Source organism: Sphaerodactylus townsendi, linkage group LG02 (assembly GCF_021028975.2).
Source record: "Sphaerodactylus townsendi isolate TG3544 linkage group LG02, MPM_Stown_v2.3, whole genome shotgun sequence".
Lineage (NCBI taxonomy): Eukaryota > Metazoa > Chordata > Lepidosauria > Squamata > Sphaerodactylidae > Sphaerodactylus > Sphaerodactylus townsendi.
Genome location: NC_059426.1, coordinates 9,752,711 through 9,779,929, shown reverse-complemented (window position 1 = coordinate 9,779,929; position 27,219 = coordinate 9,752,711). Strand labels below are relative to the sequence as shown.

Sequence of the window (27,219 nt, the reverse complement as noted above, 5' to 3'; positions counted from 1 at the left end):
ATAGTCAAAGGCAATGGGGCCCACCCACTGTTCAGTCAGGGGGCAGCGATTCTTCTTCGACATTTCATTACATTTTGAGGATCATAGGCTAACATGCTAGGTTCACATCTGGCTTCTCTACAGATGTGACCATTCGAAAAACAAAGAAAAAGAACAAGGGAATAATCTGTCCAGAAATGTGGTCTATACAATCCCTCTCATAAGAACATAAGAACTAGCCTGCTGGATCAGAGCAGAGTCCATCTAGTCCAGCACCCTGCTACTCGCAGCGGCCCACCAGGTGCCTTTGGGAGCTCACGTGCAGGAGGTGAAAGCAATGGCCTTCTGCTGCTGCTGCTGCTCCTGAGCACCTGGTCTGCTAAGGCATTTGCCATCTGAGATCAAGGAGGATCAAGATTGGTAGCCAGAGATCGACTTCTCCTCCATAAATCTATCCAAGCTCTTTTTAAAGCTATCCGGGTTAGTGGCCATCACCACCTCCTGTGGCAGCATATTCCAAACACCAATCACACGTTGCGTGAAGAAGCGTTTCCTTTTATTAGTCCTAATTCTTCCCCCCAGCATTTTCAATGGATGCCCCCTGGTTCTAGTGTTGTGAGAAAGAGAGAAAAATGTCTCTCTGTCAACATTTTCTACCCCATGCACAACATTTCTCCCACCCCCACCCCCAACCACAATGAATATACTCTTGTTTGAGTATACTCTACTTTGTTCCAATAAATATACTCTACTTTGTTCCAATATATTCTTGGAACAAATTCTGTTTTAGTCCAAAATGCCTGTGTAGAAAAGTTACTAAAGGATTACATCTCAACCACAATCCTCAAATATGATATAGTTCTGGACAACTTTTGCAAAGTCAGGGGGGAGACCCTGAACTAAGTGGTTTGAGACTTTCAGTACCTATTTTATATTTTGAAAAAAGGCTTCCTTAGAACTCTGGGTCTGTCTCTGTGTCCTATATCCTCATGCCCTGAATTTGAATTACCTGGTCCTTAACTCTATGAATCCAAAGTATAATATATACAGTGCTGGTACAGGAAAAAATATGCTTAACAATGTTATGATACACATATAGCTTTTGCTATATTCTCAGTTCCTAGGAAGTGCTACATGTATACTCTCAATATTTTGCGCTATTTCTTATTCAACAACTAATATACACAAACAACAAAGATGCTTCTGCAAAGTCAAACATCACAAAAAAGGCCTTTTTTTGTCATAGGCACGCACCAGAGCTTTGGCGATTTACAAAGCACAACATCTTTTCATCCCGTTTGTGTAACATTTTTGGTCATGCTTATCAGTTAATTCCTTGAAGCAAACATAGTTAATCTATGTTACATATGGGGGTAAAAAAACCCTAATCATATTACACATAATGCAATGTCTGGGTCTCTACTTTTCTTCCCACCCCAAAAATGAATGCTTTAAATCGTAGCTAATTGTTAAGCTCCTTGTGAAGCCTCCCTGGGAATAAATAAGCTCACTGGAAAATGCCCATACTTGGACAACCGACCAATAACGGTACCGGTCGGGAGGTGTGGGAAGGCAGGACTGGTTGCAAGCTTGGGTAGGCAGAGCTTTGAGCATCCCTTGTTTTGAGGACAGTCAGTTGCCTTGGACCATAAAACAGCCCGCCATTTTACATGGGTCGTGAAAACAAGACTAGGAAAGAACAAGAGCTCTCTAGGCACTCAAGGCTTCCGAAGCATCAGAAGGCGCAGAGTCGTCGGCGCCCACCCTTGGCTCACGAGAACAGCACCGGAAGACGCTGCTCCCCAGAGTTTTCTGAGCAAAGCGGAAGTACATGATGTGACCCATGGCAACAAAGGAGACAGAGATGAGAACCAGCAATCCGAAAGCTTCCGGGTTTGGGGCTAGGATGACCATGATGAAATGCAGCAGGTCCAGAAGGTAATTCATGGAGTTCTGGACACCGTTGATGATACCTCTTTCGGATTCTACCACATTTTCCTGGATCAGCTGCGTGACAGTCAGATCGAAGGACCACAGGCCTGTAAAGACAAACGGGAGGAGAAGAAATTAAATCCCGACGTCATACAAGCAAATTATCCTCGCCTGATCTCATCAGATCTTAGGAGCTAAGCAAGGTAGGCCCTGGTTACTTGGGTGGGAGACCACCAAGAAAGGCCAGGGTTGCTATGCAGAGGCGGGCAGTGGCAAACCACCTCTGTTTGTCTGTTGCCATGGAAACCCCACGGGGGCGCCGTAAGTTGGCTAACGCTCGACAGCAATTTCCACCACCACCATAAACAGACTGCTGTAGGAAAAGCAAGACACTTCCTTTGTTCGCTGTTACAAACAATTGATCTCTTCAAGCTAAAGGGAGACCTTTCTCGTGAATTGATCTCTTCAAGCTAAAGGGAGAACTCTTTCTCAGCCGGCAGCCGCCTTCCAATTTCTGAAACAAAACAGAGAAACCTCTTTCTCTGCCCTAATTAAAGGAACCAAGATGGGAGTAATGCTTTATTTCCCCTCTTTACTTGAAACTGTTTCTTCCACATCAAAAATATAAAACTATCCACCTTTTAGGAGCAGCAGTGGCGTAGGAAGTTAAGAGCTCGTATATCCAATCTGGAGGAACCGGGTTTGATTCCCAGCTCTGCCGCCTGAGCTGTGGAGGCTTCTCTGGGGAATTCAGATTAGCCTGTACACTCCAAAACACGCCAGCTGGGTGACCTTGGGCTAGTCACAGCTTCTCGGAGCTCTCTCAGCCCCACCCACCTCACAGGGTGTTTGTTGTGAGGGGGGAAGGGCAAGGAGATTGTAAACCCCTTTGAGTCTCCTGCAGGAGAGAAAGGGGGGATATAAATCCAAACTCCTCTTCTTCTTCTTAAAAACAGGCATATCGCCTGCTGAGTTTTTTGTTGGGTGAGTGTTATGAAGGGATGTGAACTGTCCAAGGTTTTTATCTTTTTTTTAAAAAGGAAAACACAGCTCCCAAACGCTGGCTATATCAGCACTTTGTTTGGCAAGAGTTCCTCGGTGATAAAACGCTTCGGCCTCACTGTAAACAGGCCTTTCAGACCAAATGTCAAGATAATATCGCTGAAGCTGCATAGCTTCCATGCCTGCTATTTTTCGCTTCTAGTATTGTGCAACGCCGCTTCTCGTATTGTGCGAAACACGAGCCTGCAGTTTCTGGGTAAACAATCCCACAGCCAGACTGTAGTCGTAGAGAGCCCCAGCAGAGCATATTGAAGGCTATCAATAACTGATTTAAGCAAAATAATCCATCGAATTCTCTGTTAAAGCTGAATTCCACAGTAAATACAATGACAGCCACAGGCATAGAAATCTTGAAAAGGGCATCAGACAGATCCATAGAGGAGGAGAAGAGTTGGTTTTGATACCCCGCTTTTCTCTACCATGAGGGGTTTCAAAGAAGCTTACAATTGTCTCCCCCCCCTCCCCACACACACACAAAACAGGCACCTCGTGAGGTAGGCAGAGCGGAGAGAGTTCTGAGATAACTGTGACTGGACCAAGGTTCCCCTGCAGGCTTCATACGGAAGAGTGAGGAAACAGATCCGATTCACCAGATTAGTGTCTGCTTCTCATGTGGAGGAGCAGGGAATCAAATGTGGTTTTCCAGAGTAGAGTCTAGCTGCTCTTAACCACTACGCCATGCTAGTTCTCAGTGGGTACAAGCTGAAATGGTTAAAGGGAACCTTCCTGCTCAGAGGCAGAACACTTCTGAACACCGACAAGAACTGAACTCTATATCCTGTGCTGGGGCATAGATTTTTCTTTAGCGCAACGGCAGGGCCACTGTGCAGCCAGAGACATCAACTTACCAATCCTAGCAGCAATGACTCCAGCAAATAGGAGGCTGACAGAGACAAGAGGCACGAAGTCAGGAGTCATTCCGGGATCCGTCCCGTTAACGGATAGGGATTCATTTGCCAAGACAGGCATGATGGTCGTAAAGGGCACTTCGGGTATCGCAGCTTCGGGCGCCATTGTGGGCAGCGGACTGCTTTCAAACAATCTGGCGCTGATGTCCGCGAAAGGGGACACGGACAGGTCCAAAGGACTCCCTGGCATGAAGACTGAAATCACACACAGGAGCAGGCAGGCAAACTGGGCTATTCCGGAAATGATGCCCGTGCGCACCAGCCCGCACCTACGGCGCAGCCAGGTGAACGCGACTGTGCCCATGATTCCAGTTATGGCTGAGGCCCCCATCAAAAGACTTAGAGTGGAGCCGCTCAATCCCTGAGTGTAGGCGTAGCCCGTGGTGATGCAGTCAAAGCCTAAAACGGTCATGTAGAGGAACGCAAGGCCCAAGCCTGCGAGGAACACCGGCTGGTTGTAGTAAGCAACCCATCCATCCCGGAAGGTAGTGACTGGCTCCGCCATCCGAGAGCAACAAGAGACCTCTTCCTGGGAGGGCTCAAAGACAGACACGTCTTTCCCGTCAATTAATTTGACTCCTTCATTGGGCTTCGATTCACTCTCTGTGGAGAAAAGACAGGAAGTGAGGATTCTCTCACATTTAGCTTCAATCTAACACATTTAAAGCTCGCACATTCAGCTTAAATCGTATTTGCGGCAAAGTTAATTTCTAAAGCCAGCCTTTTTCTTTATCCCTTAACTAAAAGTCCAATGAGAAAGTGACCTTACAACTGAGCAGAGGCAGTTTTCTTTAGCTCAGCCAAAAATTTGATTTTACCCAGATTCAAAATGGTGGGCTTCAATCTGAGGCCCTTTCCGCACACGCAAAATAATGCATTTACAAACCACTTTCACAACTGTTTGCAAGTGGATTTTGCCATTCCGCACAGCTTCAAAGAGCATTGAAAGCAGTTTGAAAGTGCATTATTCTGCATGTGCGGAATGAGCCTGAGAGTAGAAAGCATGCCGAAGTACTACTGAGGGTTTTAGATCCTGACCGCAGAACATGTGAAAATAAAGGTAACTGATTTCGCTGAGGCGTCCTTCAAGGGTATTAGTTACGTCCCAAGAAACTCAAACTGTTGAGTTTTAACTGGAGGCAATTGGAACTCTTTATCTGGCTTTCCTACCATTAAAGCCAACTAGGAAACTCAACCAACCCCTCTTCATCCAAACTTCAACTTTCCACAAAGAATAAAACGAGAGAGGCTATATTTTTTTTTAAAAAAATCTCCACAATGGGGTCCCAAAGCTGCTGATATGGTTTTCCTCATCTCTATTTTATCCTTACCATAAGCCTCTGAGGTAGGTTAGGCCAAGGTTGGGAATACGAACGACTCATAAGATAAAATAGAGAATGAAGACAAGCAAGTATTATTTTGTCGAAGGCTTTCACGGCCGGAATCACTTGGGTGCTGTGTGGTTTCCGGGCTGTATGGCCGTGTTCTAGCAGCATTCTCTCCTGACGTTTCGCCTGCATCTGTGGCTGGCATCTTCAGAGGATCCGATAGTAGGGATAGAAAGCAAGGATGCTATCAGATCCTCTGAAGATGCCAGCCACAGATGCAGGCGAAACATCAGGAGAGAATGCTGCTAGAACACGGCCATACAGCCCGGAAACCACACAGCACCCAAGTATTATTTTCTTCACAAGATCTTAATCACTGACAATCACTATTATTTGAAGCAAAACTAGCACCATGGATGTTGGAAGACCTGTAAGGGGTAGGGAAAAGTGGATCTTTCTTTTATTGGGACGAAGACATTATTTACAATACTGATACCTTTCAGATTGTTCAGCTGCTTTAATTCCGACTCCTCGATCTTGCTGCTGGCTTTGTGAGCCAAGGCAGGTGTTTTCTGGTACACGTTCCAGAGCAGCAGATATTCCAAGCACATGGAAACCAAATTCCAGCCCGAAATGAAGCCGCAGCCAATAACTGGCGATCCAAAGGTCATGATCTGCCCAACAGCCATCGGGGCCAAGATATTGGTCAGCTGATCGATTCTTCTTATCGTAGCGTTCATATCTATCGGGTGACATTGGAAAAAAGCAAGATTGGGTAGTTAATCATTTAATAATAGCCAACCTGATTTATAAACACATTTACGCAGTACACATGGATTTCTAAAACAACGGAATGATATTTATTGCCAATGTGCTAAGAGTCACCGGCTAAGGTGACTTAAGGTGCGACAGACAAGGAGTTGCATTGGTGTGGACGTTCTCCTCATAGATCCACAACAAACCCTACCTTTGTATAATGGCAATGACTGCCTTGACCCATGAGGAAAGGAAAGATATAAATATACTCAAAAACCCAGTTTTGTGTATATACAGAGCAGGGATTTTAACTGTTTGGGGGGTTTTACACGGCTTCTCAAGGGCTCTGCAGTTGGCTGGATGTGAGCCAAAGTACTTTATTTCTACACTGCTTGGATTGCTCTTAAGGAGATGTAGGCTGAACCCACGAGCGAAGGTTATCAAATAATCCAGCCTGGCTTTTGTCTGGCTGCTGATTGTGGCTCCTGGTACCGTGGCCCTCATTGTCTGAATACATCTGATGACACGCTTTAATTGCTGAACGATGCCGCCCTATATCCATGGTGGCGAACCTCTGGCACTCCAGATGTTATGGACTACAATTCCCATCAGCCCCTACCAATTGGCATGCTGGCAGGGGCTGATGGGAATTGTAGTCCATAACATCTGGACTGCCAAAGGTTTGCCACAACTGCTCTATATTCTTGGTGCCTCCCCTTTTCCACAATGCCACTCCCTAAGCTAAGAAGGGTCAGCTGTGGTTACTATTTGGATGGGAAACCACCAAGGAAGTCTAGGGCCATTATAAAGAGGCAGGCAATGGCAAACAACCTCTGAACATCTCTTGCTCTGAAAACCCGACTGGGTCGCCATGTCAGTGACAACATGATAGCTCTGTCTCCCACCACTACCACAGAAGAAGAAAATGTCCTTCACACTCATTCACAGTCTCCTCCCATACTATCTAGGCTGCTGGCTAAGATCTGCCTCTTAGGACCCGTTCTCTGTGCCCCACTTTCAGAAGTGAGGAAGGTAGCAACTCCAAACAGGGCATTTTCGGTGGTGGCCCCTCAGCTTTGGAATGTTCCTGGGACTTGCTTAGCTTTTTTTTTTCATGCTGGGCTCAAACACTTCCTTTTTACTGACGCTTTTAATTAGGGGTTTTGAGCTTTCCAGCTTGTTTTTAAATCTTCTTTTGCGGATATAATTTTTATGATGTTTATGCCCAAAGGTTGCTGTTTCGTATTGTTGTTTTAGTTGTATGCGGCCACCAACTAATCCACCTACTCCTTTATGTGTCTGTAAAGCCAGGGTCATGTTCTCAAGGAAGCAAATGAACAAAATCCACGGAATGCTACTGAACCGGAGTGAAGCACTACAGTTGACGAGTTAAAAACACGCAAGGGAGCAAAAGGCAGAGCATTGAAGTTGGAGTCCACAATCCACTAAGCATCTAACTGCTGCCTTAGGGCCGGTCATTCCCTCTCAACCTAGATTACTTCACAGGGCTGTTGCTGAGGATTAAGTGGAAGAGGAGATCAACAAGCATCCGACCCTCCGTGCTTTGGAGGAAGGGCGGGATCACTGTGGTCTATGTAGCAATCGAGGTAATTCTTCATTCTTAAGCAGCAATCAGATCAGCCGCTGGAATGCTGCTCTACATCCTTGACTTGGCTCTAAATGACTATAAGTGGAACAGCCCCTGGAAATTAATACAAGTGTCCCATTGAAAGAATCACTGGCTCACACCCTCTGGATATATCTGACCGCCCAACTGCTGGACAATACCACCCTATATTCTTGGTGCTGCTCCTTTCCCATAATGCCACCCCTGAATTACTGGGGATCACTCAATGCATCAGTCCTTTGATGGGTCTTACAGAAGAAGAACTCTGAGTTCAGAAGCTAAGCAGGGTCAGCCCTGGTTACTGTTTAGATGGGAGACCGCCAAGGAAGTGTAGGGTCACTAAAAAGAGGCAGGCAATGGCAAATCGCCTCTGAACATCTCTTGCTTTGAAAACCCAACTGGGTCACCATGTCAGAGGGGACTTGAAAGCACTTTCCACCACCAGCACAGAAGAAGACAATGTTCCTCACATTCATTCACAGACAGTTATTTTCAGTGGGGCAAACTCCTTTGTTCCTGCCACAAATTCACTCAAATTCAGGAAGATATTCCTTGTAGGCTGTGTTTTAAATGCTTCCTGCTCTACTCTGTTTTTCAGGGCAGTTTATATTCTAGATGGCGCTTATTAGACTTTAATATTAGGAGAATGGCACTTCTCCGAATTAACAAAGGCATCTCACGTTTGGAGGGGGATGGTGGCGGATGCAGACTTTTACGAGGTACCCATGATGAGACTATACCTTGTCAGCCTGCCAAGTTCAAAATCTAAAGCCTATGAAATTCACAATGAGCAATTTGCCACTCTTTATAAGAACATAAGAACAAGCCAGCTGGATCAGACCAGAGTCCATCTAGTCCAGCTCTCTGCTACTCGCAGTGGCCCACCAGGTGCCTTTGGGAGCTCACATGCAGGAGGTGAAAGCAATGGCCTTCTGTGGCTGTTGCTCCCGAGCACCTGGTCTGCTAAGGCATTTGCAATCAGAGATCAAGGAGGATCAAGATTGGTAGCCAAAAATCGACTTCTCCTCCATAAATCTGTCCAAGCCCCTTTTAAAGCTATCCAGGTGAGTGGCCGTCACCACCTCCAGTGGCAGCATATTCCAAACACCAATCACACGTTGCGTGAAGAAGTGTTTCCTTTTATTAGTCCTAATTCTTCCCCCCAGCATTTTCAATGAATGCCCCCTGGTTCTAGTATTGTGAGAAAGAGAGAAAAATTTCTCTCTGTCGACATTTTCTACCCCATGCATAATTTTATAGACTTCAATCATATCCCCCCTCAGACGTCTCCTCTCCAAACTAAAGAGTCCCCAACGCTGCAGCCTCTCCTCATCAGGAAGGTGCTTCGGGTGTTTTATGAAAAAAGTTTATAATTTCAATACTCTTCAATACTCTTCAAGCCTTGAACACTACAGTTTATACTGGTAACTTGCCAGCTTGAGATGTTTGCATTTCCCCCCCACTGTGCTGGGGAAGCTTGCTGGGTGACAGAGCGCCACCCATACCCTCCCTATCTCATCTACCTAGCAGGGCAGTTGTGAGGATGAAAAAGAGGAAGGGAATTTCCCGTAAGCCCGCTGTTGGATCCCCACTGGGAAGAAAGGCAGGGTACGAATGAAGTAAATAAATGTAAATAAAAGTTATAAAAGCTCAAAAGGAAGTACTGCCTCCTTTGTCACGCTGGAGGGAATGGCCAAAATGATATATGCTAGAACAAGTTTGCATTGCCTAAAACGAAGCGCGCTCCTTGTTTTGAAACAACTTTGTTTACTCACACACAGTTTACAAGATTTAATCAACTAAAATGCATATGGTCAACAGACTAAGATTTCTTTAACTGAACAACAGACCTGGTAAATTTTTAAACAACACTTAATTAAAGCCTTCAGGAAATGTAAATTATAATACCTTGGAAAAAAATGCAGAACGCTCTTAAGACATCTCAATTAGATGGTGGATAAACACGCTGCAGCGGTGTGTGTGTGTTTGTGTGCCATTCTGACCTCGTGTATCAGATGAGAAAATGTCTGCAGGCTGAAATCCTAACCATACTTAGTTGGCATTAGGCCCTTCCACAAACAATAGAACATACTTCTGAATACACACGCCTAAACTAGCGTTTAAGGTCAACTATAATGCAACCTAACCCATTCCTCTTGTTTCAGAGGATGTTGACATGTTAGAGTCCTCCTTTCTCACTGGGGCTCATTCCGCACATGCAGAATAATGCACTTTCAAACTGCTTTCAGTGCTCTTTGAAGCTGTGCGGAATAGCACAATCCACTTGCAAACAGTTGTGAAAGTGGTTTGAAAACGCATTATTTTGCATGTGCGGAAGGGGCCAGAGCTAACCAGATCGATTTTCTCAACTTTGTTTGCATAACAGTTGAATTCTAATGAGGATTTTTTGCAAATATAATCAATGAGAATGTAGCAAGAAATAACTAGATTGCTTAAATGATTAATGACTCAGGTTGCTCCGCTTAAATGATTGCTCCTCTTCACTATATTGGCTAATGTTAATTTATCTGTATTAATTTGACTATGAAGTTTACCAGATTACAAATGCATATCCGTTGAATCGTTTTAACATGTATTATTATTGTTGTTATAATGTTTGGTCGTGTTTACTTTTTTAAAAAAATTCTGTTAACTTTCTTGTCCTTTCCTGAAATTCTTTGTGGATAAAATAAAAGTTATTTGAAAAAAAAAATCTCCTCAGAACACGAATTATTCGTTATATACTGGAATCTGTACTGGCTTATTCTAAGTTTTATGGATGGTCTATAATTGCAATAAACAACTTCTTATTTCCTAGACACCTGGTCATCTGAACTGTGCAGAAGTTGCTGCTCTCTCTCTCTGAAAACAGAGGCAAGTTGGGGAAAATAAACTGCCCTTTATAACCATTATTGACTGACAACTTCTGCAGCCCGGAGGGAAAAAATGTGCTGACTCAAGCGTGTTCAAATTCACATGATAAAAACGGGTGGAGAGAGCCGAGAGCCGATCATGCCTCACCTGCCAGTTTGCTTCTGTTGTCCCCGGCAACGACAACCACCCAGTCCCTCTGGATGGTAATGCCGGTGGCTGTGCTGGCCAAATTAGCGATGTTGGCGATCGTGATGACCAGGATATAGCACAGTGTCTGTGGGAACGGAAGGACATTTTCCATCACGAGGAAAGCAGAAACGAAAGCAAAAAACAACTGCTGTCCTGCACGTTGAGTGGGGAAGTTCACTCGTACTCTGTAATTATTTTGTCCGAAAAAACCAGGTAGTCCAAACGCTTCACCACTCTTTGAGCTGACAGCTTTTACCTCTCGATGAAAGCATTCTTGGATTTCTCAAAAGACACAGGATTTTGTATTGTTGAAGGCTTTCACGGCCGGAATCACTTGGGTGCTGTGTGGTTTCCGGGCTGTATGGCCGTGTTCTAGCAGCATTCTCTCCTGACGTTTCGCCTGCATCTGTGGCTGGCATCTTCAGAGGATCCTCCTCTGAAGATGCCAGCCACAGATGCAGGCGAAACGTCAGGAGAGAATGCTGCTAGAACACGGCCATACAGCCCGGAAACCACACAGCACACAGGATTTTGTCTGTTAGAAAAGGGAAATCTCCTTTGATCACCTGGAAGCCTCGACTCTAGGGAATTATGGGACTTCCATATGGGACGGGAGCCACAATGAAGAGCAGGACTAGCCCAGATTGAGAGAAATAAGATGGCTGGGCGCCACCCTCCATGTTTTCTTCCAAAGAAGCCAGAAAGAGGAAACTAGGGCTAGCACAAGACATTAGCGTAATGATCTGGACCAGGGGTAGAGAACCTGCGGCTCGAGAGCTGCATACGGCTCTTCTGCCCTTGCACTGTGGCTCCACGAGCCGAGCCGCCGGCCCCATCCTTGCCCGCCCTGCAGGCAGCAGGGTGGGCGCACCAACTTCCCACAGTTGGCTGGGCCCCAGCCTGGCTTCCTCTCGCCTCGCCTCTGTTGGGGCGGGGCAGGTGCTTTCCCGGCGGCCGGCGAGGCCGAGCCGCCGGCTTCATCCTTGCCCGCCCTGCAGGCAGCAGGGCGGGCGCATCCATGCGCTTCTCAGAATGAGCGGAGTAAAAGGTAAAAAAAACCCCTATATATATAGTGTTATCTTTATTTTAAATGTCAAAAATTATTTGCGGCTCCAAGTGTTTTCTTTTCCTGTGGAAAACGGGTCCAAATGGCTCTTTGAGTGTTAAAGGTTCCCTACCCCTGATCTGGACCAAGCAGATAAACCTGTTTAGGATGCAAAAACACTAGCCCAGAAGCCATGGGGTAGCTGCCCCTAAATCTCTTTTTGAAAACCCAGGCGGGACACGAGAGTCAAGTGGTCCTATGCTAGTAAGGAGGGGTGCCCAAAAAGAATGGAGAAGTCTTGTGATTAAAGTATCTTAAGAGTTGTCTATGAAATACTTTGGCCAAACTGAAGCGTGAATCACGAAATCAAACCCAACATGGGGGCTGCCGAGCTGGGCACCTTATTGTTGAATACAAAATTACATGCGTTTGAGCCACCAACAAGAGGCTCCATTTTCTGTACTGGGGTTATAATTAGTCAAACATTGTATTCATAATTGCCTGTTTATGATTAAGCATGTGAGTTGAGGTTGCATTTAAACATAGGACATGAAAACAAGAAAATGTAGACCTAAGATTATGCTATATTCATTCATTCATTCATTCATTCATTCATTCATTCATTCATTCATTCATTCATTCATTCATTCATTCATTCATTCATTTTTAGATTTATACCCCGCCCATCCCCGTAGGGCTCAGGGCGGCGAACAACATAATATAACAGTATACATTAAATAGAATACAAACTTGTAAAATAACATACATAAAACTGTAAAATGAAAACGTTTCAGATGGCGACTTAACACATCAAACCTAGCACTAGTCAGTTACAATAACAGCAGCACTGTATCAATACATTAACAATTCAATATATTAGCAATATATCAAAACATTAACAATACAGCAACAATACAGCAATATCTCAGCACAATAACATTATACTAGCAATATGTATCAATACAGTAACACTATAACAATACACTAACAATAGAGCTACAAACTACTCTACACTACACCATAATTGCTGTAAAGAAAATAATTTAACAATACTACCCGATTTTCTCCAAAAGAACTGGCTACACCTATCTAACTTACCCTCCCTAATAATATACTAAGGAGGAAACTAACTACCCCTAACCTTTGCTCCTATGAATTACTAACTAAAACGACACAAAAAGAAAATTGGCGCAAAGCCCAAATTGAAAGGGTCATTGCCCTCCCCCCCCAGAACAGCCTGCTTCTGCCACCAGCCCCCACTGCTTAGTTCTTTGCCAGCTGGTGTGTCGGATATCTCAGAAACCATTTGCTCCCACTCTGTTTGTCCACTGTGGGCATTATGTACTCGAGTATTGTTAAAGTTTCTAGTTCACTGCCTGCCTGCCAATTGAGTTTATTGACTTTTGTTGAAAGAATTTGTGAAATTCAGGCTGCCGTTCAACCGGTTAAGCCACTAGGTGCAGACTTTTAGTGATTACAGCCTCCAAGTAGGGCCTGGGGAGCTCCCAAAATTACACCTCATCTCCAGACTACAGAGATGCGTTGCTCTTGAAAAAACGGATGTTCTGGAGCAGTGGTTCTCAACCTTCCTAATGCCTTTAATACAGTTCCTCATGTTGTGGTGACCCCCAACAGTAAAATTATTTGTGTCTCGGTTCCTGAGGCCATCGGAAATATGTGTTTTCTGATGGTCTTAGGCGACCCCTGTGAAAGGGTCGTTTGACCTCCAAAGGGGTCACGACCCACAGGTTGAGAACCGCGATTCTGGAGGGTAGAATTTATGGTATAGTACTTCACTGATTCCTGACCTCCCCAACTTCCAACCTCAAATCTCTAGGAGTTTTTCAGCCTTGATCTGGAAATCCTCATCTACTGCCAGTAGCCGGGGGAGGAGTGGGGGGAGAGAACGGGACTTGGTACCCCTAATCCCAGGTGACATCTTATTCCTCGTGAAAAGGAACACCGATCTCTTACCTTTCCTCTTGTTTACTTTTCTCCCACATCAGAAACACATCTGTCTTGAATAAACCATGCATGCAACTACATCAGGGGTCAATAGTCCCTCTAAGGCTTCCATACCGCTGCACAGAAGCTTGCTGTCGCTGAGCGGAACTCAGCTGCCAATGAGAGCTTCAACAGCTGGGCGGCTGCCCAAGCTGCGTGGCACCGATACGGTGCATATGCGGCCACACACCTTCAAAAGGAATGCTGCCATGGCTATTTGCAAAGATCACCGGAGTCAAAGAGGTTGATAAAGCCAACCTAACAGGACAGGGAAGCAAGTGGATCTGACCAGGGTGGAGCGAGGGGGGACTGCACCTCAGGCACGCGTGTGCCTTGCGCCCCTGCTGCAGCAGTGCCCGCCCTGCCCCGAAACGCCCCTGCCCTGGGGTGGGCCCGGGGCGTTGCACACACACACACACCCCAGCCCCGTTGGCGTTACGCCACTAGATCTGAACATATTGGCATGTGGGAAAGAAGCTTGGGCGTTTCCGGTAGACCACCGGACTCATCCATTGAGTCCCATGTCTACTGGTAGGGTTTATTTTATTAGAGCCGTGTTAATTTATATTTACTGGATTTTAATCTGCTATTGTGCTCTATCATATGTTGTTCATCGCCCTGAGCCCTCTGGGGGAGGGTGGTCTATAAACCCAATTAATAATAATAATAATAATAATAATAATAATAATAATAATAATAATAATAATAATAATAATAATAATAATAATAATAATAATAATAATAATAATAATAATACTGAACACAGCAAAGCATTCAACTGGCTGACCGGGTTGTCTTTCCAGACCATTAAAAGAAAGGAAACTGCCTAAATGCAAGAGTCCTTACAGACTCCTTCCGCAAAACCCCAAGTCTTACAGGTTACATACTTACAAGCAGCCAGCCTTGATACAAGGCCACCAACTCAGCCTTGAATAGGAAGACCATCATCAGAAGGACGCCGCACAAAATGACGCATGCGTTCTGCACAATTAAAGACGACTGGGCCACTGTTTGGAACAAAGGGGAAATGATATATAGAAGAACACTCCGTTACACTGAGGATCATGCCTAACATCAGATTGCATTTGTATATATTTTTTAAAAAAATTCTCACACTTAAAACAAACAAAACAGAATATACATACATTAAAAACACACATACAACCCAATATGCATCTTATATTGATTTCCAGCTATCTCATCTTTGGTTAAAAGTTAACTCTCGGTTCATGCATATACTTAGGACATCAATTCAATAGTTATTTCTTGGGTATATTCTTTATTAACCTTTAATAGGCATGGAGCTTGGGTATATTCAAATGTTTAGAGTCTCCTGTTCTCTTTAGATTTCAAACCCTGCCACTACTTCTCAATTTGAATAGTTTTTCAAAAAATATTCTGTAAAAGGTTTCCAGTTTTCTAAAAAAAAAATTGTCCAAAGTGTTATTTCTTAATAATGTCATCAGTTTTGCTATTTCTGAGTGTTCTGTAACTTTCAGAATCTAGTCCTCTTTTGTTGGTATCTTATTATTGCTCCGGTTTTGCACATATAAAGCCCTTGCTGCGGTCATCAAATATATGAACAGAGTTCTGTATAGCTTAGGAAAGTCGTCTCCCATGATTCCCAACAAAAAGGTCTCAAGTTTTTTCAAGATTGTTATCTTCAGAATCTCTTGTAGTTCTTTAAATATCAAATCCCAAACAGTCTTATCTTCTTTTCACGTCCACCAAAGACCCCTCTTGCTGTTGACACTTCCAACATCTATTTGTATATCTTTGTCAAAAAAAATTTGGCATTAAATATCATCTGTACATCATTTGGTAATAGTTCTCCTTCAGATTATAATCTGGTGTAAATCTTAAACCATTCTTCCACAATTTTGGTCAATTGACCATGCTGGCAGGGGCTGATGGGAATTGTAGTCCATAACATCTGGAGTGCCAAAGGTTCGCCACCACTGCCATAGAGTCACAAAGTGCCCCACCGCCAGATAAGTTATCCCTCTACCAGCACATTTGCCTTTTGCTCGGGCTCCAGAGATGGGTCCAGCCCACCCCCCTGGATTGGGCTGCCCATCTGTCTTCTCTCTGCAGACGGAGAGGACAGCCCGAGAAGTCTACGCTCAAAGAAACACAGTCTAGCCCCGTTCATCTGTTGCATCTTCTGCACAGAGCAAGGGGGAAAGGGACCCGTACCAGAATTCAGGTTGAAAACTGGGGCGACATTTCTCCCAAAGTATTTTTAATTATGGGTATAAATTAAACACACATTTGTTTACAATTGAGGCAACACACTAAATTGCCAGCTGGCAGGTTCTGCTAACTAATTGGACGCCAGTCAATTCCTGCAGTAATTCTGCCGGCGTCTACTCAACCACCAGCAACCAAAAAAAAAAATATGTTCAACTATTTGTTCTGTCTTTGAAACAAAGGTGTAATTTTTTAAAAAAAAATATTGCAAAGGCAGCAGTCAAAGAGGAAACACCCCGCTTGGGTAGCTGAGGCGATCTTCTAATGGCACTAATTATTTAAAATGGGCTTGAAGCCAGCAATTACATTATGCGTAAAGCAAGAAAGCAGCACATGCCATTTATGATTGAACCGCAAGTGTGTCTTTTATATTACAAAAATGAAATTACTGTTTTAGGGGGAATACTCCCGCACACACTTCTCTTTGACAGTAAATTCCACTGAACTTGGTAGACATGCTTCAGGGTAAACCTGGAGAGAAGTCAGCTGAGTTACAATTACTTCTGCGTTTGGAGCTGATGAAGCACTAAATTCGTCTTTCGGGTGGCTTCCGCCCCTCGGCCAAACGCCGTCCAGTTTGACAACACATTAGCGACAGCAGCTTAACCAGCGTTTCTCAAAGGAACTCCAAGCTTGCAAAAACCTTTCTCGTCCTGTTTTGAAATAATCTAGAGCAGTGGTGGCGAACCTTTGGCACTCCAGATGTTATGGACTACAATTCCCATCAGCCCCTGGCCATGCTGGCAGGGGCTGATGGGAATTGTAGTCCATGACATCTGGAGTGCCAAAGGTTCGCCACCACGGATCTAGAGAAGCTGGGTTTTTCTCGGGCTGCTTCAACCCCTCCCCTCTGTCTCATACTGACTTTGACTGCCCTCAATATGTAAACAGGCTCTTCAGGAACACTGAAACAAATATCACTCACCTTTAAGCCTCGGGTTCTTGTCTACCCAGTCCCCAATGATGGCTCCCAGAAGAAGGACGGACCCGGCCACCACCAGTCCATAAACAGCTGTCAAAAGGAGGCTGTTCCCATACAGTTCGACCAGGAAGAGGGACACTGCAAAGTGCCACATGCGGTCCCCCTGGAATAAAATGCGCTACATATTACTTATATGGAATATATACCATATAGGGATTGGTCAGCCCCGTACATATTGTGGAAAAGATTCCAAATTCAACAGGCTGGAAGCAGCTATCACAAAGGGCCCGGCTTCATCCCCCCCGGTGTGTATAATATTAATTAGCACCAGATTACACGCTCTTATGTGAACTTACATTCTGGTAAACCCCACACTGAACAAAGGGAACATTCACAGTATTCCACTCTAACCCGTGCGGTTCGTCTTAACCTTGTATCAAGACATCACATAAACCTTGTGGGAAGTTTGGGGTCAACATGACAGCCTGACTCTCTTACTGCGATTCCAGTCAGATCTCATCTAGTCAGAGGCGGAACGAGGGGAAACTCCGCCCAGGGTACACACACTGCACCCCGCCACGACGGCGCCCGCCCCCGCTCCGGAACGCCCCCTCCGCAGCCTGGCCACACCTCCACCGCAGCTTTGTCTGGTGCATTGCACCCCGCCCCGTTGGCGCTACGGCTCTGTATGTAGCGCAAAGAACCTTCCAGTTTTTTGCAGTGCTAACAATATGGAAGTTGGTAAAGATGGCATACAGCAGTTGAGGGCAAAATGAAGCAGTTAGGATACTGTTGAACTAGTGGGTTAACTAAGACTTGTGTCATGTACTCAAAAACTAATTAAATATCATAAATTTTATGATATTCTACATTGTAAATGCTTTTTACGTTTATTGTACACCGCCCAGAGCCCTCCAGGGGTTGGGCGGTCTATCAAGTCTAATAAATAAATAAATAAAATGGGATTGGAACCCCCAAAATGCCATGAGGAAGCATCCTCGATTAAATTTAGGTATCAAACCTGCTGCTAATTCTGTTTTACCATTGTAGTTCTATGTATTAACAGTGCCTAAATTGAGATGGACATATGTGGTTGCACTCTGTAACGAACTCCCAAATGCCAAAATGAAAGGCTGTTATTCATGAATGCCTTCAAATTGAACATTTTGTGATTGTAAAATGAATCTGTGCATGTGTTTTTGACTGTCCCACATACGAAGCAGAAAGGGGAAAAAATTCTGACTAAATGGATAGCTAAATCTGCCCGCTTTCCTGATTTTGTGAAATTACGGTTACTTCTTAATGGTCTAAATCAAAACTGCGTAGTGGATGCAGAACATTTGTTTTGCAGTTTGCAGTTTTTAAAAATGAGTGCATGGCTTATGAGCTGCTAAACTCAAACAACCTATAAGCTAAACTATATGTCTGAAGTGTCCCATTCTTCAGTTGATTCTAGTACCAATTGAGGCTTCAGACTTTTCAATGGTCTTCTTGGGAAAAAATGGCTTGGTCAATCGTGGCTTTGGGCCTCTGACAACGAGGTCTACTCTTGGACTCTGAACCATACCAAGAGGCTGTGCTTTTAAGAGTCTGAAAACTTTACAGTAGTAGTATGTGGTAACTATCTTGGATGTGATCAGCCCTACAGTGAAGAACCGAAGAGGAGCCCTGCCGGATCAGACCAGTACACCGTCTAGTCCACCACCCTGCGGCCAAACAGTTCCTTCAGACGGTCAAATAAACAGGGATCGAGACTGAGATGTTTCCCCCAATGTAACTTCCTGGTACTGATATTCTGGTATTTACGGCCTCTGAAAATTTAGACCCTCTTTAGTCTAACTCCCTTTTAAAGCCATCTATGCCCTTGGCCATCGTTGCATCCTCTGGCAGCAAATTCCACATTTTAATCACTCACTGAGTTAATGCTTCACCAAGTTATGTGTGGGAGGAGCGGGTCAGAGCAGGGTTTGTGTACATTTGTGCACTGAGGTCCCCCCCCCCCCCGCACACGCATACTTCTAACCACAGCCATTCTCAGACTTTGCGTCTGAAGCAAATCAGCTCCGCCGCTCTTCATTCTCCACAAAGACTGCAGAGCTTGTTCGCTCCCACTATTCCTTCTTGCTCTTGACTCTTCCTCCTGGAAGGTGGGAACGTCATCCAGGGCTCATCCTGCCTCCCATTTTATCCACACAACAACCCTATAAAGTAGGTTGCAAAAGGGAAGATGGCGAGTCCAAGATCCCTTAGGTCAGGGGTCTTCAAACTATGGCCCTCCAGATGTTCATACACTACAATTCCCATCAGCCCTGCCACTTAGCCATGCTGGCAGGGGCTGATGGGAATTGTAGTCTATGAGCATCTGGAGGGCCATAGTTTGAAGACCCCTGCCTTAGGTAGCAATCCTACTCATTCTTGCCTGGGAATAAATCCATCACGCTCGACGAATATTAGGGAATTGTTTGTTTGTGAGCATGCACAGCGTTGATGGTGAGCGTTATAGCAGAGAGGGGATCTCAATTCAGGTCTCCTGCGTTATAGCGAGGCACACAAATCGCTAAATCACACTGGCTTACCGTGTACTTAAGTCCCACCCACACCTCTCCAAAACAGTGGATTCCCTAATTCCCCTCCATTTTGTCTTCCGGCTGAGGTTCCTAATTTCCCCCTCTGGTTCTCTCAGCTATTCACCCCTCTATGTTTCTCCACAGGTTATCAGGAAGAGCGCCTGATGGTAAGGTCTACCTTGTATCTGTAATCTCAGGGGAACATCCTCTTACATTACTGTAAGCGCTTGTATGAGACCAAAAAAAAGGAACAAAGAATCAAAAGGAAAAATGAGTTCGTATGAACCCACAAAACCTTCCAGAAAGGCTAGTGTGGCGCCTGAAATAAACTCAATTTCAGTTTAAGTATACTTATAAACTAACTTGGCTCCCGCAGGCACCAAAGGCGCTGAACAGAAACTGATATTATCCTAGTAATGGAGATAGTATGTAAACTCTGATTAGTAAAGCAAACTGCTGAAGAGGTCAAAAACAAGTACAAATGCCTTTAGCCTGCTGCTAACTAGTGGCTACAAGCTGCCCATGGGGCAGATGGGGAATACATAAACATAATTTTCTCCTAATGTACATGCTGGCAAGTGTATGGCCACAAAACATATTGAGCGGCCAACCAGGACTCTGGAGAGGCAAGATATAAGTTTGCTGAACAAACCATAGAATCACAGAGATTCTCCTAGGAAAAAAATCACAGAGTCTCCTGCATCTCCTAGGCCAGTGATGGTAAACCTATGGCACGGGTGCCAGAGGTGGCATTCGGAGCCCTCTCTGTGGGCACGTGCACACAGAGTTCATCATGTGGGGGGTGGAAAATCACACACACACCCCACACACATCTAGACTGACCTGGGCCACTGAGTACAACGTCGCGCACCGTGGTGAGCAGGGAGGACTCGGCTGGCGGGCCTGGTGCCTGTGCTCGGGTGGCTGCTGCCTGATGGGGGGGGCGCAGAGGAGGCAGAGCTGCTAGAGAGGCACAGAGCGGCGTGCACAGGACTTGCTGGAGACTAGAGCAGGCTGGCCCCTGCTCGAGCGGGAGGGGCGGAGGAAGAAGGAGCCAACCAGTTTTTTCTAAACTAAAACCTCAGCATTCAGGTTAAATTGCCGGGTTGGCACTTTGTGATAAATAAGTGGGGTTTGGGTTGCAATTTGGGCACTCGGTCTCAAAAAGGTTCACCATCACTGTCCTAGGCAGTGAATAACCACTCCTGCTTTAAGCCATAATTTCCTTCAGACCAGTTCTAATGCAGACGCTGGAGCTGTTCTACAAAGAGGGATACTGACCAAGCTACCTCGCAGGGCTGTTGTGATGATAAAACAGAGAAGAGAATGCTGTAAGCTGTTTCGAGTCCCCACCGGGGAGAAAGGCCACGTATAAATGAATTAAATAAGCATGTTTGGTCTCTTTATCACATTTTGTGGGGTGGGGGTGGAATTAGTCAAAAAGTCAATTGAGAAGGAATATTGAACCTTGGTTAGATTGCAAATGTTATTTTTTAAAAAAATGTGACACTACCATTGCAGTGGTGGCGAACCTTTGGCACTCCAGATGTTATGGACTACAATTCCCATCAGCCCCTGCCAGCATGGCCAATTGGCCATGCTGGCAGGGGCTGATGGGAATTGTAGTCCATAACATCTGGAGTGCCAAAGGTTCGGAGATAGGGTCTTCCACATGTTCTCTTGAACGGTTTAAAAAAAAAAACTTTTGTTGAATTACGTCATTAGAATGTGAATGAACTCAACTTTCCAAACACGTCTGGCAAGCGAAAGACCCCGCAGTTTTACAACCGTCTCTCTTATCACGAGAGACCAGCCTGCACGTGCGTTGGCAGGCAGACGTGTAGTTGTTAAGCAGCTGTTGAGAAGATAATAAACAACACAGCCATTTTAAAATGCTGAAAAATATGTAAACATATATATATATATTTTAAAATAAAGATTCAGATCTGGGTCTTCCAGTTAGTAATCTGGCACTCTTAAGAACTACACTCCGGCTCTCTATGAATTTATTTTGTGCAGACGCATCTCCTTGCCAAAGGAAAGGGCAGCTTCACAATCAATAAGAACATAAGAACAAGCCAGCTGGATCAGACCAGAGTCCATCTAGTCCAGCTCTCTGCTACTCGCAGTGGCCCACCAGGTGCCTCTGGGAGCTCACATGCAGGATGTGAAAGCAAGGGCCTTCTGCGGCTGTTGCTCCCGAGCACCTGGTTTGTTAAGGCATTTGAGATCTCAGATCAAAGAGGATCAAGATTGGTAGCCAAATAGATCGACTTCTCCTCCATAAATCTGTCCAAGCCCCTTTTAAAGCTATCCAGGTTAGTGGCCATCACCCCCTCCTGTGGCAGCATATTCCAAACACCAATCACACGTTGCGTGAAGAAGTGTTTCCTTTTATGAGTCCTAATTCTTCCCCCCAGCATTTTCAATGTATGCCTCCCTGGTTCTAGTATTGTGAGAAAGAGAGAGAAATTTCTCTCTGTCGACATTTTCTACCCCATGCATAATTTTGTAGACTTCAATCGTATCCCCCCTCAGACGTCTCCTCTCCAAACTAAAGAGCCCCAAACGCTGCAGCCTCTCCTCATAAGGAAGGTGCTCCAGTGTTTTTAGGAAGGGAAAGTACAGGATTTCACATGTAGGATTTTACAGGGATAGCTGCAAAACTGGGAATGTAACAGGTGTTTTATCATACAGGTATGCTCTTCTTGCATGCACATTCAGTGGTTAACCGGGGGTTGCCTCTCTGTAACATACAAAATAGTGTCATAACTTAGGCTGCTTCTGCACAGGCCATTTAGACTGGCGTGGGGCCAGTAAAAATGTCATTGTGTGTGGGGAGATCGCACAGCGACGCAGCGGCGGTGTTTCCCCTGCACAATGGTGTTTTTCGGACTTGCTCAATGAGCGAGTCTTTTGGAAAATGTCGGCTTCCATTCGGTGCCAAGCGAATGGCTAAACTGTAGGTTGCGATCCTACAATAGAAGCATGATCAAGCAATTAAACTGGCTGGCCAGTGTTAAATGGATGGACAGCTTACCAGTTCTACCAGCTACGGTAAAATATTTCAGGAGCTCATCCGACTACCAGAGTTCTTCACCCAAAATGTAGTGGTGGACCGTGCTAGAGAGCAGCAGTGGCGTAGTGGTTAACAGCAGGTGTACTCTAATCTGGAGGAACTGGGTTTGATTCCCCGCTCTGCCGCTTGAGCTGTGGAGGCTTATTTGGGGAATTCAGATTAGCCTGTGTGCTCCAACACACGCCAGCTGGGTGAGCTTGGGCTAGTCACAGTTCTCCTGAGCTCTCTCAGCCCCACCTACCTCACAGGGTGTTTGTTATTGGGCGGGGGGGAAGGGAAAGGAGATTGTCAGCCCCTTTGAGTCTCCTTGCAGGAGAGTAAGGGGGACTATAAATCCAACTCTTCTTCTATCAAGTTACAGCCGACTTAGGGCAACCCCATAAGGGTTTAAGGCCAGAGAAATCCAGAGATGGTTGCCATTGCCTGCTTCGTGTAGAAAACTTGGATTTTCCTGGTGGCCTCCCAGGCAAATATTAACCAGGGCTGACTTTGCTCAGCTTCCAAAATCTGCTGAGATTGGGCTAGCACTGGGAGAAACAGATCAGGACACATCCAAAAATGTAACCATCTAGAATTCCAGAAAAGCCCTTTTGAGTTGAAGGTAGCACTGTTAAATGAAGCCAAGTCCCCTATTGAAACCAATAGGAATTACAGAGCTTCTCTGCCACTGTGGTGCATTAAATAAGCGTAAAAGACCAGTTAGTGTGCTAGTAAGGCAAAAATTAAAAGGTACTCCAGACCTTTGGTGGCTATTATATTCAAGCCACTGGTTTAACAGAACATGCAACATTCTGTTTGATGATAACCCTCTGGAACCTGTAAAATCTATTTAACTTTCTTTACAAACATACATGTACGATTAGAAGAGAAGCATGTGGATTTTTCTCAACCATAAGGAGTCTCAAAACAGCCTACAAACTCTTTCCCTTCCTCTCCCCACAACAGCCCCGCAACTGAGAGAGTGCTGAGAAAACTGTGATTGGCCCAGTCACCCAGCAGGCTTCATGTGTAGGAGTGGGGAACAAATCCAGTTCACTAGATCAGAGTCCGCCAGTGATGTGGAAGAGTGGGGAATCAAACCCAGTCCTCCTGATTAAAGTCTCCTGTTCCTAAGCACTATACCATACTGGCTCAAAGGGTGCCAAAAGCATATTTAGTTGTGGCTTTTAAAAAATTACACATGCCCCCCCACAATCCACCTCTCCTACCAAACTGAATAAGGTTTTAATCTAATTACTCAAATACCAATGACTGAACAACCAAAAGGAAACCTCTTTGATAATTATTTCCCAGAAATCATTCCTATATTATTGACAACATTGACTCTTGAACTTCATATCCACAGTGATTTCAGAACAAGCAAGGCTGTTTGCAGGATTTACATATTGTTGGGAAACCTGGCAGCCTGTTCGGTTTATCCCAAGCCAAAAAATAAAATGTATCCTGTCTGGACACAACCTTAGGTCCTTTATTTGTTTGGAGAGTGCTTCTAAGCTCATTGATTTACAAACACAAACATAAGTCTGCAGAGAACTCCACTGCCCGAGTATGGTACTTTAAACTGTGGTCCTCCCCCTGAGATCTATGTCACTATGACCTATGGAATTTGCTGCCTTGTTCACAATCCGTGCGCCGGAGTTCAATTTTGCTAGCATGCTATTGCACATTTTACACAATTTGCAATATCATGGCATTGTTGCGCGGTTTTGTCTTTAAATGTCGCCTGTCAGAAGATACGCCCAAAACGTAATTCCGAGCAAGTCAAATTATACAGATTAGCCAAAGGTAAATGGTTTGGGTCACGCTGGTCACATTTTACTTACCCAAGTGGAGAGAGCATGCCCAACATAGAGGAGGAATTTGGCAGATCTTAAGTAATCGCCACAGGATCCTAAGACAGAAATAACAAAAGAAATGCTACGCTTAATTCAAGAACACTTTGCGTGTTTGTTTCCCCCTTTTTAAATTCGATTGCAAAGTAGACATTTTCAAAAGAAGTTAATTATTTAGCACGTTTTTAAAGGAACAAATACCAGCGTGAGAACCTATTTATTTCGCTATTGGCTTCTCTGCCACTGTTTTCCAAACAGACACAAGGTGGATTACAAAAATGAACACGTAAAACACCTTCCCAGTTTAATCTGGAGACTCTCCCCTTCCGCACATGAAGAATAATGCGTTTTCAAACCACTTTCAAAACTGTTTGCAAGTGGATTTTGCTATTCTGCACAGCTTCAAAGAGCATTGAAAGCAGTTTGAAAGTGCATTATTTTGCATGTGCGGAATGAGCCAGTCTGTTAAACTGGAGAAATAGCAGAAAATACTTGGGCATCTCTGGTTGAAAACCTGGAGGTGCAGAACTCAGATGATCTGTCCTCTGCCCCAGGCTATGCCCAGCTGGTAGTAAATAATACTGAGCTAAATGCACCAACAGCTGGACTCAAACAGCTGGGCTCAACATAAGGCAATACTGCCAAGATATCCACAGCAATGCACCTATTTACACTCCACCAAATACGGCATGTATGTTTGATACACAGCCATGTTTTGCTACCCACGGCTCCAGTTCCACTCAGCACACTGTCTGAGATCATTCATGCACTGTAGGACAGCCACATGTGATCAGGAAGGGAATGACACTTGGATGGCTCTACTGAATCCTGCCTTTTATACAGACTAACGCCAGCCCCGATCTTCCAGTACGCAAAAGCCTCGCACCCAGATCGACACAGGTGCCTCTCCTGCACGCACAACTAGATTTTGTTTACTGCGCTTTCCACAACGGTCTCTAGACAGCTCACGATAAAATCAGCATAATAAAACATACCGATCTGTACAGCTTAAATAAAACAGCACTCTACAGTGCGACAATAAAAACATAAAGTTAAACCCGACATCCCTTCGCCCCACATCTGTAAAGAGGCTTCCGTAGGGAGGCTAGCCGTGCGCTTAAAGGACCTTGAAATGGGCACAAAATGCCCCAGATGTTGAACCAGACTGGCGCACCGGGGCACGCAAGATTTCAATTGCTGTCCATGTGCTACAGCAGTGGTTCCCAATCTGGGTTGGCTAACATGGGGGCGCAATTTCAGGAAACAGGGTTGCCAAGGGGCATGCCAGTGACATCAATTGGGAACCCCTGCGCTAGAGGGCAACCCCATCCGCCTGGCTGGCTTCCTTTCCACACATTTGGTGAGCAGCAGGTGCCAAGAGAGGGTGGGCCAAGGCGCACGTCCACCTGACAAGGCAGCCTCTCCTAGGTGCTGGAGGAACTCGAAGCCCTCTGCACCAGCGCAGAGGCAATCTCCTCCAGGCAAGCGAGACGCGCGCAACGCTCGGTGCCCAAGTTCCCTTGCCCGGCTTTGCGCGCCCCGGCCGCCCGTCTCACCGCAGCATCCTCGGGCGTCGGGTTGCGCGTCGGCGCTGGAGCGGGCCATGGCTCTGGAGCTGGCTGTGCGAGGCGCCCGGGCGGCGGCTGCGGGAGCGCTCGGCGAGGAGGGCGCACCGGGGCGGCGAGGAGGGCGCACGGGAGCGGCGAGGAGGGCGCAGCGGGCGCAAAGCGGCTTCTCTCCCGGTGGGCTTCCCCCGCTTAGCTAGCACTGTAGCTGAAGAGGGGAAAGAGATGGCCTTATGGGCCGAGGGCTGCGAGGGACCCGCGAGGCTGCGGAAAAGCGCCCGGGACGTCTCCGGCCAAGCTCCACTGGGGATCTTGCCAGCTCTGGCATCCGAGGCCCCTATTTATACCCAGGGCTGCGGGGAGGGGCGGAGCGCGGCTGGGGGGACAGCCCGTGGGTGGCCTATCAGCGGCCGGCTGATCTGCATAGCCCCTCCCGCCCCTTCCCAGTCGCCGCCGCCGCCGCCGCCACCGCCAAGCCGCGCGTCGCCCTTTGGGGAGGCTGAGCGGACCCGCGGGAGGGGGCCCCTTTTTATAGGGCCGGCCGCAGTCTCCGCCCCGCAGAAGGCGCCGCGATGCCCGCGGGGCCACGGCGACTCAGCGCCCTGCAATGCGGGGCCTCCCCTTTCCTCGGTCGAGCGCCCTGATTTGGAGAGCCAGCGGCCAGGCTGGATGGGGAACGTGTCCTTGGAGTGGGGAGGCTGGCCTGGAGCAGGGAGATGGCAGGAAGGCAAGCCGTGCCCTTTAAATAAATTGGGGGGACAGGTGGGTCGCCAACCTCCAGGTGCGGCCTAGAGCAGTGGTGTACCTAGGCAAACTGGAGCCCTGGGCAAAACCTGAGTTTGATGGGGCCCCCCCATGGGTGGCCACCATCTCCCACCGTGACCAAACAATGATTTTTTTTCCACCAGGTCCTTTCAAAGTCACCATCACATTATAGAACATGCCCCAACTCACAAATCTGAACACTGCAATCGGCCATGCCATGAAAATGCTTTCAAAATGGCGTGAAAATGCTTTCAAAATGACATGAAAATGCTTTCAAAATGTTTTATTACTGCTATGAAAACATTTCCAGTGCCCCCGATTAGGGGAAACAGCATCACTTTCAATGTTATTTATTTAAACTGGGGACCCCAGATTCTCCCTTTAAGGTGGATTTAAAAGGAGAATCTGGGCTCCTTAGTTTAAACAAGTGATGCTGGAATCCACCCCCAAACAGCATTATTTTCAATGGTGTTTTTGTGCCCCCCCACAAGGCGGCGCCCTGGGCAACTGCCCACTTTGCCCAGTGGGAGGAATG

The 27,219-nt window shown here is 45.9% G+C and overlaps 1 protein-coding gene across 1 annotated transcript; it reads right to left on the bottom strand.

Moving 5' to 3' along the window:
* Window positions 1-561: 561 nt before the first annotated feature.
* Window positions 562-26,213, bottom strand: SLC40A1 (solute carrier family 40 member 1). The gene is made up of 8 exons (XM_048483334.1): window positions 25,911-26,213; window positions 24,346-24,413; window positions 16,880-17,039; window positions 14,596-14,711; window positions 10,614-10,740; window positions 5,706-5,951; window positions 3,822-4,484; window positions 562-2,018 (listed from the first exon to the last, which is right to left on the bottom strand). Exons 1-8 carry the CDS (start codon window positions 25,957-25,959, stop codon window positions 1,690-1,692), a joined length of 1,758 nt encoding a protein of 585 aa, XP_048339291.1. The 5' UTR covers window positions 25,960-26,213; the 3' UTR covers window positions 562-1,689.
* Between the last annotated feature and the right edge of the window lie 1,006 nt (window positions 26,214-27,219).

Coding starts and splice junctions, on each gene's coding strand:
- SLC40A1 (XM_048483334.1), bottom strand. CDS start 25,959: ATGGCCCGCTCCAGCGCCGACGCGCAACCCGACGCCCGAGGATGCTGC. Junction 24,414..25,910: donor CGACGCCCGAGGATGCTGCG/GTGAGACGGGCG, acceptor TTTCTGTCTTAG/GATCCTGTGGCGATTACTTA. Junction 14,712..16,879: donor CAAGAACCCGAGGCTTAAAG/GTGAGTGATATT, acceptor TGTTCCAAACAG/TGGCCCAGTCGTCTTTAATT.